The following is an 18310-nucleotide window of genomic DNA, read 5'->3' as shown; positions in this document are numbered from 1 at the left end:
TGTCTTTTGATTGGGGCATTTAGCCCATTTACCGTCAGGGTAACTATTGAAAGGTATGAATTTAGTGCCATTGTATTGCCTGTAAGGTGACTGTTACTGTTATATTGTCTGTCTTCCTTTCTGGTCTATGTTACTCTTAGGCTCTCTCTTTGCTTAGAGGACCCCTTTCAATATTTCTGGTAGGGCTGGCTTTGTGTTTGCAAATTCCTTTAGTTTTTGTTTGTCCTGGAAGCTTTTTATCTCTCTTTCTATTTTCAGTGACCGCCTAGCTGGATATAGTATTCTTGGCTGCATATTTTTCTCATTTAGTGCTCTGAAGATATCATGCCAGTCCTTTCTGGCCTGTCAGGTCTCTGTGGATAGGTCTGTTGCCAGTCTAATATTTCTACCATTGTAGGTCACAGATCTCTTCTCCCGAGCTGCTTTCAGGATTTTCTCTTTGTCTCTGAGACTTGTAAGTTTTACTATTAGATGTCAGGGTGTTGGCCTGTTTTTATTGATTTTGAGGGGGGGTTCTCTGTATCTCCTGGATTTTGATGCCTGTTTCCTTCCCAAAATTTGGGAAGTTCTCTGCTATAATTTGCTCCAATATGCCTTCTGCCCCTCTCTCTCTTTCTTCTTCTTCTGGGATCCCAATTCTTCTAATATTGTTTCTAATATTGTTTCGTCTTATGGTATCACTTATCTCCCGAATTCTGCCCTCGTGATCCAGTAGTTGTTTAGCTCTCTTTTTCTCAGCTTCTTTATAGAAGACCATCATTTGGTCTTCTATATCACTAATTCTCTCTTCTGCCTCATTTATCCTAGCAGTTAGAGCCTCCTTTTTTTATTGCACCTCATTAATAGCCTTTTTGATTTCGACTTGGTTAGATTTTAGCTCTTTTATTTCTCTGGAAAGGGTTTCTCTAATATCTTCCTTGCTTTTTTCAAGCCCAGCTAGTGTCTTTATAATCGTCATTCTGAACTCTAGTTCCGACATCTTACTAATGTCCGTATTGATTAGTTCCCTGGCAGTTAGTACTGCCTCTTGTTCTTTTTTCTGGGGTGAGTTTTTCTGTCTTGTCATTTTGTCCAGAGGAGAATAGATGAAAGAGAGAACAAAATGCTAACAGGGTAACAACGACCCCAGAAAAATATATACTAAACAAATCAGAAGAGACCCGAAACTGGGGGAAAAGAAAGAATGAAAGAAAAAAGAAAAAAAGGATATGATCAATGTGATCAGGGGGTGAATAGATCAGTGCCACACATGAGATTTTGGGCATATTTTGGTCTGTTAGAAGAAAGTGCCTCCCAAAATTTTAAAGAAAGAAAAGCTTATATATGTACAAAAATAAGGGTAAATATGATGAAGGGATGGAATATGGCTGTAACGATGAAAATTATAAAAGATTTTATAAAAGGAATTGATAAGAAGTTGGTTGAAAAAAGAAAGAGAAATTAAAAAAAAAAAAAGAGAGAATGTGATCCGGCAGGAGACTAGAACCAAGCCACACCCTAGAGATTTAGGGTATATTTTGGTATGTTAGAAGAAGCTGTATCCCAAAATTTTAAAGAGAGAACAACTTATATATATACCAAAAATAAGGTTAACTACAGTGAAGGGATAGAATATGACTCTTCCAGAAAGTGGTCACTTTTCCGTTCAGAGAGTTGCTGCTACTCTCTTCTTTGATCTCCTGTTGAGTTCATAGGTGTTCAGAATGGTTTGATCCCTATCTAGCTGAATTCTTGCGACCAGACGAAATTTAGGTCTCCTACTCCTCCACCATCTTGCTCTCCTCCTCCTCAATGGTTTTTTAAATTGCAGATGGATCGTAGAACCAAATGTTTTGAGAACTGCTAATATAGAATATTGTAGGGTTTTCCAGCTAAAGAGTTCTGAGCTGTAAGAGGAGTCAAAAGTCTTGTAGGTTAGGAATAGTGATTGTTTCGAAACATATCTTTAAATGTATTGATGAGGGGCACCTGGGTGGCTCAGTCATTTAGCATCTGCCTTTGGCTCAGGTCATAATCCTGGAGTCCTGGGATTGAGCCCCACATCGGGCTCCATGCTTGGCTGGAAGCCTGATTCTTCCTCTCCCGCTCTCTCTGCTTGTGTTCCCTCTCTCTCTCTGTCTCTCTCTGTCAAATAAATAAATAAAATCTTTTAAAAAATGTATTGATGAAAATTATTTAAATATCTTCCCCTTTAAATGAAAACCTCGTAGAGATCAAATATGCTTACCTTGCACATTAAATTCTCATTCATCAATAACTGATATCAAAACAGAAAAACATGGGCAATTATATTCAATTTGAACTTACTAGAAATACAAATATCCACATACGTAGTGTGTTATTAGTAGAGAAGTGTTTGCAAATAGCCACTGAAACCTTCTCTTGTTCTGTAATTTAAAGCAAATCATAAATATTCAGATAAATAATAAGTCTTGGACATTAAGCAAAAGGAAAGCAATCATTTCAAATTCTGATTATTTTCTCTTTTTGATGCTGTAGCAAACAATGGTTAAATCTCATTCTGCTTTTTAATATATATGGAGTCCATGTTTAAACACAGTGTATAGTTTTTAATGTATTTTTTATAAGTCCTATTTTTCTTACATAATTAATTTACTTTGCATCATTTAATATGAAGAAGTAAAATTTTCCTTGTATGTTATGAATGACATTAAATATAACATTTAAGTAAGCATTTTGCACAGCGTTTAATATTCTGAATAAAAATACCTTTTGCCTGGAGTCACATTTGCATGTAATGCCAAAAACAATGAAGTGATTAAGAATATTCCTGAGAAGATTTGAGAAATTATGTATTTCTGTGAAAGGGTTCTCTATTAGTTTCTGAGAGCTGCTATGAAGTGCCAGAAACAGAGTGGCTTAAATCAACAGAAATTTATTCTCTCATTGTTCTGGAGTCCAGAAGAATGACATCAAGGTCTTAGTGGGGCCATGTTCCCTGCAAAGCCTCTAGGAGAGAATCCGTCTTCACCCCTTCCGGCTTCAGGTGGCTCCTGGAGTGACTTGGTTTATGGCTGCAGAACTCTGTTCTCTCCCTCTGTCTTCACATGAGCTTCTCCTCTGATGTCACTCTGTGTACTGTTCTCATCTTAAAAGGACACAGTGACTGGGTGTAGGGTCCACCCTAAATCCAGGATGATTTTATGTTATGAGCCTGAACTTTCTGCAGAGGCCATATTTCTCAGTTCACGTTCTGAGTGATCTGAACTTTGGGGAACACTATTCATTTATTACACATTCCTAATCAAAAGTGATGGGGAGTTCAGACATACTTTGATAAGGGTAGGCTTTGCTGTTGGACAGACTCCATCTGCCACCGATGATCCCTTTGACCCTGCCAGGTTATCTATACTTTAAAGCCTCAGATTCCTCATCTGTAAAACTGGGTCCATGTTAGGCATCACATTGGCTTATGGTGAGAAGTAATGGAGATCATGCCTAATGTTCTCAGCACAGTGCCTGGCATGGAGGAAGGTCACTTAAAAAATATTAGTAGCTGCTCACTGTTGCCAGGACAGGAAGGTAATAATAATAATCATAGTATTTACTATAAACCTACTGTTAAAGGCAACTGTATTGGTGATAATTGTAATAAAAGGTTAGCAGATTACAGCTAATGGTGTCTTCGGAGACCATCAGTACATAATCATGGATGGTTTTACTGTGATATGGTAGATGAGACAGAGAGACAGAGAGATGAAAACCCTTAAATGAGCAGCTCGTGAGTTTGGTTAGAGACAGACATTACTGTAGACTGGATGTGTTCTCCAAAATTCCTGTGTTGAAACCTAATACCCGCTATGATGGTATTTGGAGGTGGGGTCCTTTGGGAGGTGGTTGGGTGATGAGGGTAAAGCACCTATGATGGGACAGGTGCCTTTATAAAAGGTCCCCCATAAAGCTCCCTCACCTCTTCTGCCATGTGAGGCCATGGCAAGAAGATGGTGTCTGTGAACCAAGAAGAGGGCCTTCACCAGACACTGAATCTGTGGGCGCCTTGCTCTTGTACTTTCTAGCCTCCAGAAGTGTGAGAAATTTCTTTTGTTCATGAACTACCCAGTCTCTGGTATTCTGTTCTATCGGCCCACTCGGACTGAAAGAGTCATCAACAGGACTTTCATCAAGAGACCCACCAAAGGGGCAACTGGGTGACTCAGTCAGCTAAACGTCTGCTTTCAGCTCAGGTCATGATCCCGGGGTCCTGGGATCCAGCCCCGCATCAGGCTCCCTGCTCAGCCGGGAGCCTGCTTCTCCTTTTCCCTCTGCCTGCTGCTCCCCCTGCTTGTTCTCTCCCTCCCTTTCTCTCTCTCTGCCAAATAAATAAAAATAAATAAATAAAGTCTTCAAAAGAAAAGACCCACCAAATGTGTTTGGAAGAGTTGCACTGGAGGACAGAATGCTGATACTCCGCACATTCTAGCATTTATCCTTATTTCTGTTCTGGATTTGTATCACTCATTTCTAGGCCTGTGTCTTGATCACTATTTGAGGTGATATTTGGAGACTTTGAAGCATAAACAGAAAAATTCTAAAAGCCTGTTTTGCTCTAATTCCATATATAGTCCAATCCCGCTGAGTCTGCCCTCCTGCAGCTCTCATGCTGACCTCATGTCACAGTCCCCCCTGGTGGCTGTCTCCGACTTCTCCCCTCTCCTTACAGCCCTACCCTTGCCCCCTCAACCCCTTGCTCCTCAGATAGCCTTGGCTTGGTCCTTCCTGAGAACTAGTAGTCCATCTGCACGTGAGCGCCTTCCCTTGCTGTCCTTCCCATCAGAATGTACTGGCATCTTTGCCCATCTGTTCTTTCCCTCTATTTCTGATGAGGAGTGACCCCTCTCCCCTCTAATCCCTCCCCTGGGTATCTACTCTTATCCCAAGTAATAATTTTGATCCATAATATCCTTTTGTTTTGGGGCATTTGGTCTCTCTCCACGGAATCCTTCTACTCAGTCTGTAAATATGCCTAAGCTCCTTCTTTGTTCTTAAAAACAGTCCCCCTCTAGCTACCATTTCTCCTTCTTTAGCTGTACTCGTCAACCTCTTCAAAGTGCAGTGACCTAACCCCAGCTGCATGTTGGGATAGCTGTTAATGATTATAAAATTATTGAAAGAATAATACAGAACTCCCAATAGTTAAATCTTGTTAATTTCTTCCTCGTAGAGATAAGATGTGGCTCTAACTCTAAGCAGTGGGGAGGTCTAGAGCCTCTGAACCTGGTCTCCAGGGGCGTGCTACCACCCTGCAGACCACAACCCTGTGGGTTGTTCTCAGTGTGTGGGAATTTAGCATATTCAGAACATTCAGTGATGAGTCTCACAAAGTGCTTTTAAGAAATTGGGAATTTACATAGCTGTTCTCTTGGAAAATTTATAAAATCGGTAATGCCCTGAGGATAGGATAAACAAAGACACTTTTGTGTTTTAACCTCTGAGTTTGTTCCTGAGAGTTTGCTGACTAATAGGCAGGTAAGAAAATTTCAAGCCTCTCTGGCATACTTTCCATTTGCTGAAAACCTGCAGATAAGTCCTGAGTGAAGTTTAGAACCCATGTGGGTCAGTGGAGGGAGTGAGAAGCATGCTTGTGCAGTTTATTGTATCCCACTGAATTTTTTCCAGGGGCTAGATGGTAAATCGGTTCTTCACAAGGACACACCACAGATGAAGACAAATAGAACTGTACAGAAGAGTTTATATAGCATTTGGGTGTTTGTGTTTAAAGTCAAAAAAAGAAAGTATACGTAGATCATTCTGGAGTAGGTCAAACATTTTTTTTGTCTTGGACAAAAGTCTCTGGGAAATCTGCCCTGTAAGACTCCTCTAGCAGAAAAAGGACATGGATGCCAGCTAATTTAATAACATCAGAGTGCATCCTCTGGCTTATTGGGGTCTGGGAGGCAGCCTTGGCCTTCCCTAAGGGACCCTCAGAAGCCTTTTGAGGAACTGAAAGGTGACCGTTAAAGATACATACTGGTAGAGTGGATATATATTGAAAAGTTTTTCTCTGTTGGATAGGCAAAGGAAAATATACTCCCAGCAGACTTGCTAGACTGCTATTTTCCAATAGGAACTTATTTTACTGAGAAATTATACATAAAAATTATACTGTGGATGATTCAATCAATCAGCAGTAGTAGTGTATGTGACTATGTGTGTGTGTGTGTGCATGCGTGTGTTTGTGTGTGTGTGTGTGTGTGTGTGTGTGTGTGTGTATTCCCACTGGAGATACAAAGAAGTATGAAATGTGGTTTCTGCCCTTGGAGAAGTTTACAGTTAAAATGAGGCTGAATTTAAGCGCCCTCTCTCTAAAGGAAATTCTAACCTCTCTCTAAAGTAAATTCTAACCATTCCATAATGAGAGACAATGTGATGTGGCTGAATGTTGGTAAGCTTAGCTTGAGAAAGTCATGACCTAAAAAATCCTTTTTATCTTGTTACCGGACCACCCATAGATTCAGCTTTGTGCCCCTTGTGTCATCCAGAAGGAGAGAAAGTAGTATTTGTACCATGAATCTTAACTTTTCCCTATGAGACAGTTGTCCCCAACCCCCCCATTGTAAGGAATTATGTGGGCTATTAATGTACACTCAGTAGTTGTGTGTGTTTATCCCAGCAACCAAATGTAGAGATTTTCTGTCTCTTGATTCTACATCTGCAATGGAGCTATGTCCTTTAGAATAATAACACAACAGAGAAATAATTTTTATATGGGGTAGCTTCCATATAACTCTGATTGTCTTTAATTGGGGGGGGAATCACAAGCTAAAAAGAGTAACAGACTTGAAATCAGTTAAAACTCAGAATAATCAACTGAGAAAAAAAATGTAATCTCAGAAATCTTCATTGTTAACCACAGGACAAGAGTCTCTTTATTCATTCAGTAACTTTTGCTGCCCCTCTCTGTTTCTCAGGTTGGAACTCTAACATAGACGACAATTGCCAAATATCTGTGAAATGAAAGACTTTTCCCCTACCCTTCCCATTCCCCATAATAGCCTAAAACAAATAAAACTGAGAAAGTCACAGTTCAGTTCAAGAATTAGGTTTATGTGGCTCTAATGTAAGAACTCTGATTGAGACTGGTCTTGATCAAAGGCAGGAAGGGGGAGAATTAGGCCAACTAAGACACCTTTTTTTTTGGTTTGTTTTAGCAGTGTTTCCCTAGAAATAGGGGGATATGATTTGGCACATTACAAACAAACGACTGGCCTTCATTTTTCACATAATAATAGCAAAACCGCAGGAGCATTAATAGAACCAAAAACATAACCTGCTATTTATTGTACCTGAGGTTGGCTTTCATGATTTTCGAGAAAGGACCAGAGTTGAGACAATGCCATGAATGATTTTTTTGTCAGCCTAGCCCTGTATCCAAAGAAGCCGATAGATACATATAAGCAGATTATTCTTTTTCTTGGTGGAGTGAAGAAAGAGCTTCTCTCTTGGTAGGCATATGCCAGACAATTTAGGGGGGAAGGGAAATATGAAAAAAGCATGGTGGAGGGGAGAGCAGCTCTGTGAAATGAGGCCAGACTGGCGATGCCTGTGTACTGTCCTCATCTTAAGAGGATACAGTGACTGGATGTATTACAGCCGCTTTCTCCTTAAAGCTGACCAGAACTTTACAAATCTGTTCATTTCTATTTGACACGAGGAGTGGGATCTCTCAGGAGCAGGAGCAGGGATGTCACGATGCCTGTCGTCTGCCAGAGCAGGAAGCCGCATTTGTAATGGGGAGCTCAGCGATGTTTCCTTGCGAGCATGAAGCCACCCATGCTGGGCTAATCCCCGCTCCCCGCGACGGCTGTCGCATCGGGAAACTCTCCATGACTCAGCGGCGGCAATCCCGTTTGTCTGCCTCCTACCTTCTCCCCCAAAGAACGGAAAATAGCAGAACTGCAAGGCTGGGCTTGTTTAATGAATGTGATTTGTTTTTGTTGAACCGAAGGCACAGGAGGTTTCGGAGGCTGTCAGCTTGATGCTAGATTTGTGAATGATTCTGTGCTCCACATCTTTGGAGGCTTTTAATACGGAGGGTGAGCTTGCAGGTGATAACCTGTCCAAAGGCATTTTCTTTACTTTCAGAGGTTCCTTGAATAAAAATGACCTTTAAAGGTAGCTGAGGCCATCTCTGTGACTTGCAGAGCTGTATCTAGCATAGGCAGGCATCTGAGAATCTTCCGTTCTGATAAGATTGTCCTCATGATGCGGCCTCCTCCTTCCCTCTGTGACTCTTCCTTGAGCCTGGCTGTGGTCCTCCTGCCATCTCAGAAACCTGTAACGCTGTAACCTGAGGCACTTTCTGCTTTTTCAGTTCGAAATGCATTCTCTTGCACTATATAGTCAGTATAGTTTTTGGTGGAATGCCTTTTCATTCATTCACCTGTTTCAGCATTAGAAACCAACTGTCTTGGGGCGCTTGGGTGGCTCAGTGGGTGAAACCTCCGACTCTTGATTTTGGCTCAGGTCATGATCTCAGGGTCATGGGATCGAGTCCTGCATCAGGCTCTGCACTCAGTGTGGAGTCTCTCTCTCTCTCCCTCTTCCTCTGCCCCTCCCCCTGCTCGTATGCCCTTTCTGTTTTCTCTCAAATAAATAAATAAATAAATAAATCATAAAAAAACAGTCTTGCCTTCTTTATATTAGCGTGACTTCCCTCCTCTACAAACTTCCCCGCCAAAAAAAGTTAATTTGTCAAAACAGATTGAACATTACTTTTCCACAGTTTGTAACAGAAGGCAATTTTAATAGAGGCATTGGCTTAGATATGAGTTTACTTGAGGGACTATTTGCATTTAATAATTAGTGGTACGATATTATTATTTAGTAATATAGAAAAAAAAGGCCCAGAGAGAGCTTGATTCCCTGGAGAAACAAACTTCCTGAACAAGGATAGTAACACTTTTTCTCCATTTAGATGTAATTGTTGGATGATATTACCCAAACTAATTAATAATGACACATTAGTTAACATATTGCCATCAGCAGGTGGCTATTTGAGCAGGGATGAAAATGGCATGTGCTAAAACAAATTGTTGTACCCTAGAGAAATGTGCAGAATTATTTTTTAAAACATTAAAACTTTTAATGACATGTGCAACATGATTTTTTTTTTTTTTTTTTTTTACTTAATACAGCTTTGAGAGATGAAACTGGGGGTAAGGCTGGAGAGATAGAGACTGAGAAAAACAAAATGAAAGAAAACAAAATTGATTCAACCTTTACCAAAAGCTTTTCGAATTGATAAACAAAACAAAACAAGTCAACAGTTGAATCCAAGGGGCACAGTCGGTCTGTCAGATCAGAAATCACACAGAAGACTCGGGGACCCTCCTTCTTCCTTTGCGTCTCTCTCTTTCTTCCTCCCCTCTGTCTATTGTAGATCTGTCAGGGGATTTGGGGCAGACGGCGACGTATGGGCAGGAAACTGTAATCTGTGGCTGGCTTTCAGTTTCGGAGGCATCACTGTGACAACAAAGGGGTTAAAACTGTCAACACCTATCAGAGCTCGGCGATAATTTGTGTAATAGCAGTCCCAGAACATTGGCACAGATGACCACACCACAATAGATGAATTCTACCAGGGTCCTGCTTCGTAGAGAATCCTTCATCTCTTCCAGCTCAGGCACAGCTATGTTTTTTAAATGCCTATGTGAAGAAAGTTATTGTTTGTGCATACAGATGATTCTGGTTAAAGATGATTGTGAATCTTTTTTATTTCAGAAAGTGCTTTTTGAATTAGCACTTGCAGATACAAGTTGTATAGATCTGTACCCTCTGAGCACCAGATGGGTGGCCTGTAGAATGTCTCCAAGTGTGTCAACTATTACTCTGTTACAAAGGATGCTCAAGTATGGTAGGGAGTGGTGTGATTTAGGGAGACAAACTGTTGCAAGATATACTTTCATTAATTTTTTTTTTACTTGTTCTTACAAGAAACATAAAAGGAAAAACAGAACGTTTTTAAACAAGACAGCCTGGAGAAGAATAAAATACATTTTTCATTTAGTAGCTTCACGGAAAAAAAATGGATAAATAAATAGCAGAGACTTAAAGGTATTTTTTCAGGGGCGCCTGGGTGGCTCAGTCGGTTAAGCGTCTGCCTTCGGCTCAGGTCGTGATCTCAGGGTCCTGGGATCGAGCCCCACATCAGGCTCCTTCCTCAGCGGGGAGCCTGCTTCTCCCTCTGCCTGCCGCTCCCCCTGCTTGTTCGCTCTCTCTCTCTCTCTCTGACAAATAAATAAAATCCTTTAAAAAGATATTTTTTTCAGAAGTCCATGTGGTAACCAGAAAAGGACAATTGTGACTTAAATATAGGAGCAGCAGTTGGTAGAGCATGTGACTCTTGATCTTGGGGTCGTGAATTCGAGCCCCACATTAGGAGTTGAGTTTACTTAAAAAAAAATAGGAGCAGGAATCCATGATGGACTAGGGGAAGAATGGGTAAAGGAGAACCTCAATAACCCCGATATGTTCAAATCCACAGGTCCCAATGGCTGGCATCCTAGAGTACTTAATGAATTGGCCGAAGTCATCACAGAACCGCTAGATATCATTTTTGAGAACTCGTGGAGGACTCATGAGGTGCCTGAAGACTGGAAATGGGCATATTTAGAACCTTCTTTCACAAAGGGAAATGGATGATGACCCTGGAAATACTCATCAGCTTAACTTTTTTCTTGGAAAAATTCTGGAATAATCAACTTAGTACACTGGGTAACTAACTTATAATAGCTAGAAACGAGGCAGTGAAACATCATACATAAAGAAATACTGAGTCTGGTTTTGAGATCAGGTCTCGTGCCTATTTTGGGGATCCTCCCCTCCATTCTCTGAATTCTTGATGAAAATAAATGAGGTTGGCCGAGGCATTTGGGTGATAACTAATTTTAAGTGTAATACAAGACAAAAAGCAGGTTTATGGCATTAGCTCATCATTGCATCCTTTCCATATGAGCCTTTAACTTGAGAATTAGGAGCTTTAATTTAATATTTTAGCATACATCTTTTTTTTTTTTTTTCACTTCATATGGGACCATGTTTTTATGGGCTGAAATATTTTATATAATTCTCCATAGAATAGTTTGGTGATGGAATTCCCTTATTTTAAGGTGCTTTTCATAGTTACTTCGTATATAGGTAGGATCATCAAGCTGATGAATCTGAGGAACATCAGCAAGGGGAGAGAGATTTTTCTAACTTCTCATGTTTAATTTAACCTGGCTGAAGTGTAGTATTAGCACCAGGAAGGGTGTCTTGCTCTCACTGACAACTGAGCAAGATCTGCTATGTAACTTGATCTCTAGTTTTCCTCACTCCCTGGGGACTGTCTTGACCAGTGCTGTGCCGGATCCCACCTCCGCCCACCCCAGGATTCTGATGTCAGGCCTGTGGGGGCAGGGAAGTTGGCAGTGGCAGCGACCATTACAAACCTTACATAACCACAGCCCAAAAGGAGAGTAGGATCGAGTGGGGGAAGGAAATCAAGACACATCTGGAGTCTTTCTAATTCTTACTGTTCTTGCCTTTGGCTGCGGGTGGTTTTATTTCCTGCTTAGAAAATACAACCAAGTTGATGGGACCAAACATTTAATTGAAAGGAAATTATCAAAGAAGGTCCAAGTCTGCCACAGGCTTTGGGGGCAGGCAGCTTCTGAGAGCCCATGGGCCGTCAGTCCTGTTACAGAATCTTTCTTGCACTACTTGGAAGTACACAGGATCTGCTAAAGTTTGCCTCAGCATTGTGATGCTCAAGAGTAGGAAACTCTCAGAGGAAAAGCAGTTTACGTGCATTTTCTTCCTGGTGCATGCTGGTCCCTAGGTGAGCAGTTAAGATCTCCAAGGACAATTTTATTACAGTACTGCTTTAAAAATCTAAGGTTTACATAGTTTATCTACTTCTAGAGATTAATTTCGATACTGTAAAATCAGTCTCACTCTTAAATGCAAATGCAAGGAAATTAAGCTTGCGAGCATGTATAAATTTTCCTTTAAACTATATGTAGCTTGCAGATAAGTAAGGATTAGACTCCAATCAACCTTTCATCATTTTTTTTTTCAAGTGAACCAGAGTCTTTCAAATTTCCAAGCTAGATTTTTCTTAAGGAGTGGGGGGTCTGGATAGATTACAGATCGAATTTATTGTGATAATAAATGGCTTCCTGTTCAAGACCTCATTTCCAGATGCAGCATCTGAGGCAGATTTATTTCACAGATGTGCATTTCCATGCATTTGTTGAACTGTTATTAGAAAGAACCCAATGTCTGAAAAATCTATTATTTTCACCGTTGGCATTATAATGCAATCTACTGCGACCAAAAAAAAGGGACTCTGTTCAAGTTTTATTTTCTATTTGTGTAATGTCTAACTTCAATTAGCTTGATGAATTTAAATTTATTGGTGTCTGCTATTGGAATTTGAAAATAATGATATCCTACCTAAATTAAGAGTCACAGTCTAGAACAGTGAGAAAACCAAAGGACTTGAAAGACTTCTTACCTAAAGCCAGAGAGAGAAAGCTTTAAGCAGAGAGGTATTAAAGGAACCCCTTAATTCTTTTTCATTAAATCAAGGTCAGGTAAGAGCTTAGAATGTAAGAGAAAGGAAGTAGTCTTACCATGAATTGTATCTGAAGACAGTTACTCTTAGGATGAGTAATTTTTTTATAGTATTTTTAAATTTTACCTAACATTCATAATATCCTTAATAGGTGAAGGTAAAGGAAGTAGCTAAGGGACAACTATGTTATCAGAACTAGAGGAGTATCTTGATTTGTATTTCCTAGAACTTCAAGAGACATTAAGTAGAGACTTTTACTTCATAACACTGAGGAATTTGGAGGAGTATAGCAAAATTTTTCTTCAGTTCATCTTTTAACAAAATTTTGGGGGTGAGGAAAGAAAGATTTTCTTTACATAAAATATTTCTTGGTTCAGGCAATGCAAGGGCTCCTTCCCACCAAGGGAACTGAAGCAAATTAGAATAGCTGTACTCAAGCAGTTTCTCAGTCCCGAGAAATTTACAGCATCTTGGTGGTATGAAATCAACGACAAAAACAGTAAGCCTTGAGTTCTGACTTTCTGAGTCCAAATTTTGGAATCATGTCAATTGCCTCTTCAGGTAGTGAATCTGTTTAGAACATAAGCTATAATGTAGCATGGGGAATGGTCTTGAACAGTTGTTGAACTCATCAAAAGCTTTTTATCCTTGCCCATTAAATGGGGAAAATGAATACTTACTATAGTTCTGCATCAAACTACATCAAACAGCTGCAGAGTTCTTGGCCTGGTGCTTGACACATAGTGGGTGCTGAGCACCTTCCTCCCTTCCCTTCTTTACCATGACCTTCTTTCTTTCCTCCTACGTGAAAGAGATTACCTTAAAACTGACTAGAAAACTCAAGCATAAATTGATGTGTCCTTATTGCTGCCTTAAACCCACTAAATAAAGCCCCTTTGCTTTCTTTTAGAAAGGATAGAAAGGTTACAGTGGCCACTTTCAGCAGGAGTTCTCTAAATGTTTATTGATTGAATGAAAGGAATGTGATTTTTAAAAACAGTGAACAAATGTGTAAAGCCAGCACTTTTCAAGGCTGGGGAAATAGTCGCATAGATACATATGAAGGTATTTCTTCAACTTTCTTCTTTCTTACAGCTTTAGATTGATAAGTTTGGTGTACAAATTAGTGAGTAGTATATGTGCATTTTCATCGGATTTTATGACTGTGATTTACAAATTAGGAGTGCAAGTCGGCATTCCCGCATAGGTTCTTCTGCGATAAACCCAGCCAAGATACCAAGCGGATGATGGTGGATCAGCAGACTTTTCTATGTGAAGAGAAACCAGATGTACCAGTGACTAGGAAGCACCTGCCAGAAAACTGAGATGAACATATCTGGATTGTTCTCTGTGAAGAGTCGAGCACCGTAAACAGGTTCCTTGCATGGGCATTGAAGAATAACAAAAAGAGAGGTTAAAGAGAATTACATTTTTAGACAAAATATTTGATTCATATAACTTTTTACATGTAATATTAAATTAGGTATCAAAATGTCATGTTCAGGCAGGCAGAAGATTTCTGAATTTCAAGTAAATAAAGGACAAAGAATAGAATAATGTGTCCAGAGACATATACAAGACATGAGCAAGAATCTGACGAAATTGCCAGTTCTCTGTTCAGACCAAGGGCCAAGTTCAGGGGATGCTTAGAAGTCAGCTGACAACTTGTGCTTTGAATAAAGCTATAATAGATGCTGTATTAAACAAAGTAAGTTGTGCAGAGCAAAGCAAATCAGCTAGGTTTTCTCTTTTAGAATCTTCTAATTTTACTCTTAGCAGTCTCTGTGGTCATCGGTTAGATATTCCTACGTCATATGTTTTACACTATTAGATTCTTTGGAAAATACTCTTTAGCTCCATATTATTAATCTCTAAGAATATAAAATCAAATTTCTACTCCATGATCACTGTTTTAGATATGTACGTGAAAGGCAAACAAACCAAAACAAAAAACCCACAGTAGTTCAGAAAAATGAATAACATAACTTTTTTTCTTTTTGCTTACCAACATAGAAATTTTCCTTTAAGTTGTTTAAATGCCTGGCAATGACATTTTGTTTTTTTATTGTTGCTGTTACAAGATAACTTTTAGAGGAAAATGGGAGGTTAAATTCCACATTAAGAGCTGCTGCGTGGTATTTTTTTGACAATTTGGCCAACATTTCTTCCATTGGAACAAAAGAAAGTCAACTTTTCAACATTAAGATGAGAAATGTCTTTTATAGAAGCATTCTGTATCATGCGCTTTGTCTGATGAATTTTCCTTTATTACTCCAAAAATAAAATGCTGAATGGAATATCTTGAGGGCAAAGTGGTATAGTAATTGGGGCAAATGGTAGAAATTCTATTGCAGTTGTTGCCCTGTTCTCTAAGCTTGAGACTATTCTGAGATACTCTTTGGGTTCCTAAAGCCATCATTAATGGAAAAGTTCTGCCTTACAGAGATGTGTGCATAGGTCCAAATAATTAACATGTGTACATCTAAGTAGCCGAGCACAGATTGATTCTAAATAAAAGCTGCAGTTTGGTTTTTTGTAAATGTAATTGCAACTGACACCTTTTCCCCCTTTCATTAATTGTTTTTAAAAGGGACTATATGAGAAGGCTCTATTAAAAGCTTACTTGGAACAGCATTAGGAACCATGGATCATATGCCCATGCAGTGCTGTGATTTACAAACATATGTCCGCTCTTCAATAAATGTTATGGCTTTCACAGCAGTTCCGCCTTGGCCTCTTTTGTGATCGTTTTCCATTCCGATGAATGGCATAGAGTATGTGTGTTGTTTAAATGGTTGGTGTATAAATGTTTACAGTAATGGAGCATTATGGTTAACATGGGAAATCAGAGTTCCAACTTGAAAGAAAGGAGAAGGCAAGGCTCCCCATACTCCATGCAAAATGCAAATAAATCATTACGATGTGTGTTTGGATGCTCTCGTGTGATTGTTACATGTGTATATGTTGTGGCTTTCTCCTCCCCAGCCCATCCCACTTCTGACTAAAAAGTTCTCCCGAGGGTGATAGGCTGCAATTTTGTACCAGTAGTTTCTGCTCGCCAGAGCGGGGGGGGGGAGGGTAGGGAGATATATTAGGTGATAGGCAGGGTCACAAGTGGAGTTTCTGCCGTGGCTCCTGCAGCCTTGAATAGCCATCACCCAAACGTGGTCATGATTTGTCTACAGATAAGTGGCATCTCAGGGGTCACTAGATCTGGAATCTACCTCTGGAAAGAGGTGGAAAGCCTCACCACTTTCTGGCTTCTGGACCTTGAGCAAATGGAATAAATATAGACCTTAGCACAATAATTAGCTCAGGCTAAGCAGCCCCCAAATGTTAATTCAAAACGGTTTTGTAGTAATGTTGTGGGTTCTGTGTAAAGGGCATCCCGTATGATATGTTTGGTGATGACGAAAGGCTGTTTTTACTCCCACCGAATTCAAGGTGAGCAGAACGTAAATTTAAAGCAAGAAAGATGTAAGTATTAGGAAGAAATATGTAAAAATGAGGATTTTAGAAGTAAAAAGGTACTCTGGGATAACATCATCTGATTCAGAAATTGTGTAGTTAAGATGCTGAGCGGCCAAGAGTTTGTGGCCTGCCCGCAATCACACGCTGGATTGTGACAGACCCTCTAAATCCTGGCTTTTTGTCTCAGATTCTAGAGGGTATACCGAACGGGATTTGTGGCATTTTTCAAAAGAGACCCATCTTTCTAGTCCGGCCTTAATTTCAACTTAGATCCATGGTTTTTGAGTCACAGCCTCAGAAGGCTGATTCATACCCTGAAACTCCAAGCAGCCCGGGGGCTCTGCATGAGCCCACAGCACACGATGAAAACCTCAGCTTTCAGCCCGGAGATCTGATGTCTTCCTTGATCTATCAAGCATATTTAGAAAAGTCAATGATATTGGCAGGCAGCACTAAAACGTATTTTTTAAAATGGGGAGTTGCACGCATGACGTAGAGAAAGGAGTGTTTGATAAGGAATGGGATGGTTTATATCATTAATAAAATCACTTCACATAAGGCAGCTTTTAAAGTCTTTCATCTGAATCTGGAAAATGAATACCTTCCAGTCTCATTCCAGGCCATATGCTGCTCCACTGAGGATTTTTTAATTTTAAAAGAGGACTCTTGAACAATTTTAAATGAAAAACTTACCTTTTCCCCCTCCTAAGAGTTACCCTGAGGACAGAGTGTATTCGTGTACTTATGGACACTTTTTTGGCCAACCTCCTCCACTTTAAAATATCTCTATGTACCATTAACAGGATGTCTGCATAATGTCATCTGTTTCCCTATTGAATAATGAGCGCCGATTGCAAACTGTATATAGTCAGCATGCATTCTTTCACATCCGTTGAGCTCCATCAATTTAACTTCAACTTCATTTTGAAAATCAATCTACATAACCACTTTTATAAAAATAGCCATTTTGAGTGAAGAGGATACATTTAATTTTTTTTTTTTTTTTTTTTTTTTTAGTATACATTTAATTTTTTCTAAAGTCTGACCTATAAATCAGAAGCCCTCAAGGCAAGCTTGGCTTTCCTGGTGAGTAGCTGTCTGGTCATGAGCTTTTAAACCTTTGGGGCTGTCCTGTTTGTGAAAGTGACCAGTGCACAGCATTGTCTAGACACACCCGGGAAAGGCTTGGGCAACCGAATCTGAGTAACTTCACCTTCTCCCGAAGAAAGTCACAGAGTGCTATGATCTGGTTTTTACTGTGACTCACATGAGGCCCTGAGCCCATGTGGTTTGCCCCCACTCATTTGGTTCCCCACTTAGTCCTTCCTAAATGCACCTTCCTGGTGCATTTTCTGGCACATTGCAGGCACTCTATAATATTGTCGAATGAGCAAAGGACTAAATGAACTTTCTCACATGCCTGAGGAAGCTGAACCCTGAAGCTGTGTGAGTTGGTTCTAGCAGGGCATTTCCTGGTTTCAGAAAACCTGGAGGAATGCTGTGGCCTTTGTGTTTGTGCTTTTCATCTCAAAACCCTGCCAACCAGGTTTCTCTTGATCAGAATTTCACCTTGGGACGTGGTTGTGTTGTTAGTCAGGTCCTCTGAATTTTCCGTTGTCTTTCGTATAAAATTATAAATGCAAATAATTTATAAAATAAAAGTTTACATACTCATGTAGGTTTTCTTTTACAGGATTGTATTAAGTGTTGTAATGTGTGAAGGCACGTGAAAATACTAAAATGATACACTTATTTGAATTACAATTTTCTTTTGGCCGTATTTTCCTCATCTGAATTGTGAGAGGGATATCATCTATTCCTGCAATTAAAGCTAATAAAATAGCAATCAATTCCTGTAATTAAAACTAATCAAACGGTGATTAATGTATTTGTGGCATACATGCTGGCAGATGGTAATGCTGCCCGACAAAATACAAACATATTTGGATACACTCCCTACGCAAACATTAACTTCTCTCTTTGATTGCATTTTAGACACACTCCCTTGTAGATATTTTTAACATAAATATATGAACCCATGATTTTGTCCCTGGAAATACTTATTTCTTCTTAAATAATTCCACTTTCTAACCAAAACAAGGGCAAAAAAAGAGCGGAGAAATGAAGAAGTGTCTGTCCAAGGTGTTCAGACCCGGGATGGAATCCCACAGGGCTGCCGGGTGTTGCCATGATGGCTTGACGTGAGGAAACTGGCAAGCGTGCGGTGATTACATGCCTTGTCTTTCTTTATGCATTCCCTAT

At 39.8% G+C, this 18310-nt stretch overlaps 1 protein-coding gene across 1 annotated transcript in view; it reads left to right on the top strand.

The window, feature by feature from the left end:
- SAMD5 (sterile alpha motif domain containing 5) overlaps nucleotides 1-15288 on the top strand; it is a 60670-nt gene extending 45382 nt beyond the window's left edge. The window contains exon 2 of the mRNA XM_027602087.2: nucleotides 10505-15288. Within this exon, the coding sequence (XP_027457888.1) occupies nucleotides 10505-10567 (63 nt within the window). The 3' untranslated portion in view covers nucleotides 10568-15288. The remainder of the gene's footprint in view (nucleotides 1-10504) is intronic.
- The last annotated feature ends 3022 nt before the right edge of the window (nucleotides 15289-18310 follow it).

This window comes from Zalophus californianus, chromosome 7, assembly GCF_009762305.2.
Source record: "Zalophus californianus isolate mZalCal1 chromosome 7, mZalCal1.pri.v2, whole genome shotgun sequence".
In the NCBI taxonomy this organism is placed as follows: domain Eukaryota; kingdom Metazoa; phylum Chordata; class Mammalia; order Carnivora; family Otariidae; genus Zalophus; species Zalophus californianus.
The sequence above is the reverse complement of the archived record's forward strand: the minus strand, read 5'-3'. Positions and strand labels throughout refer to the sequence as shown.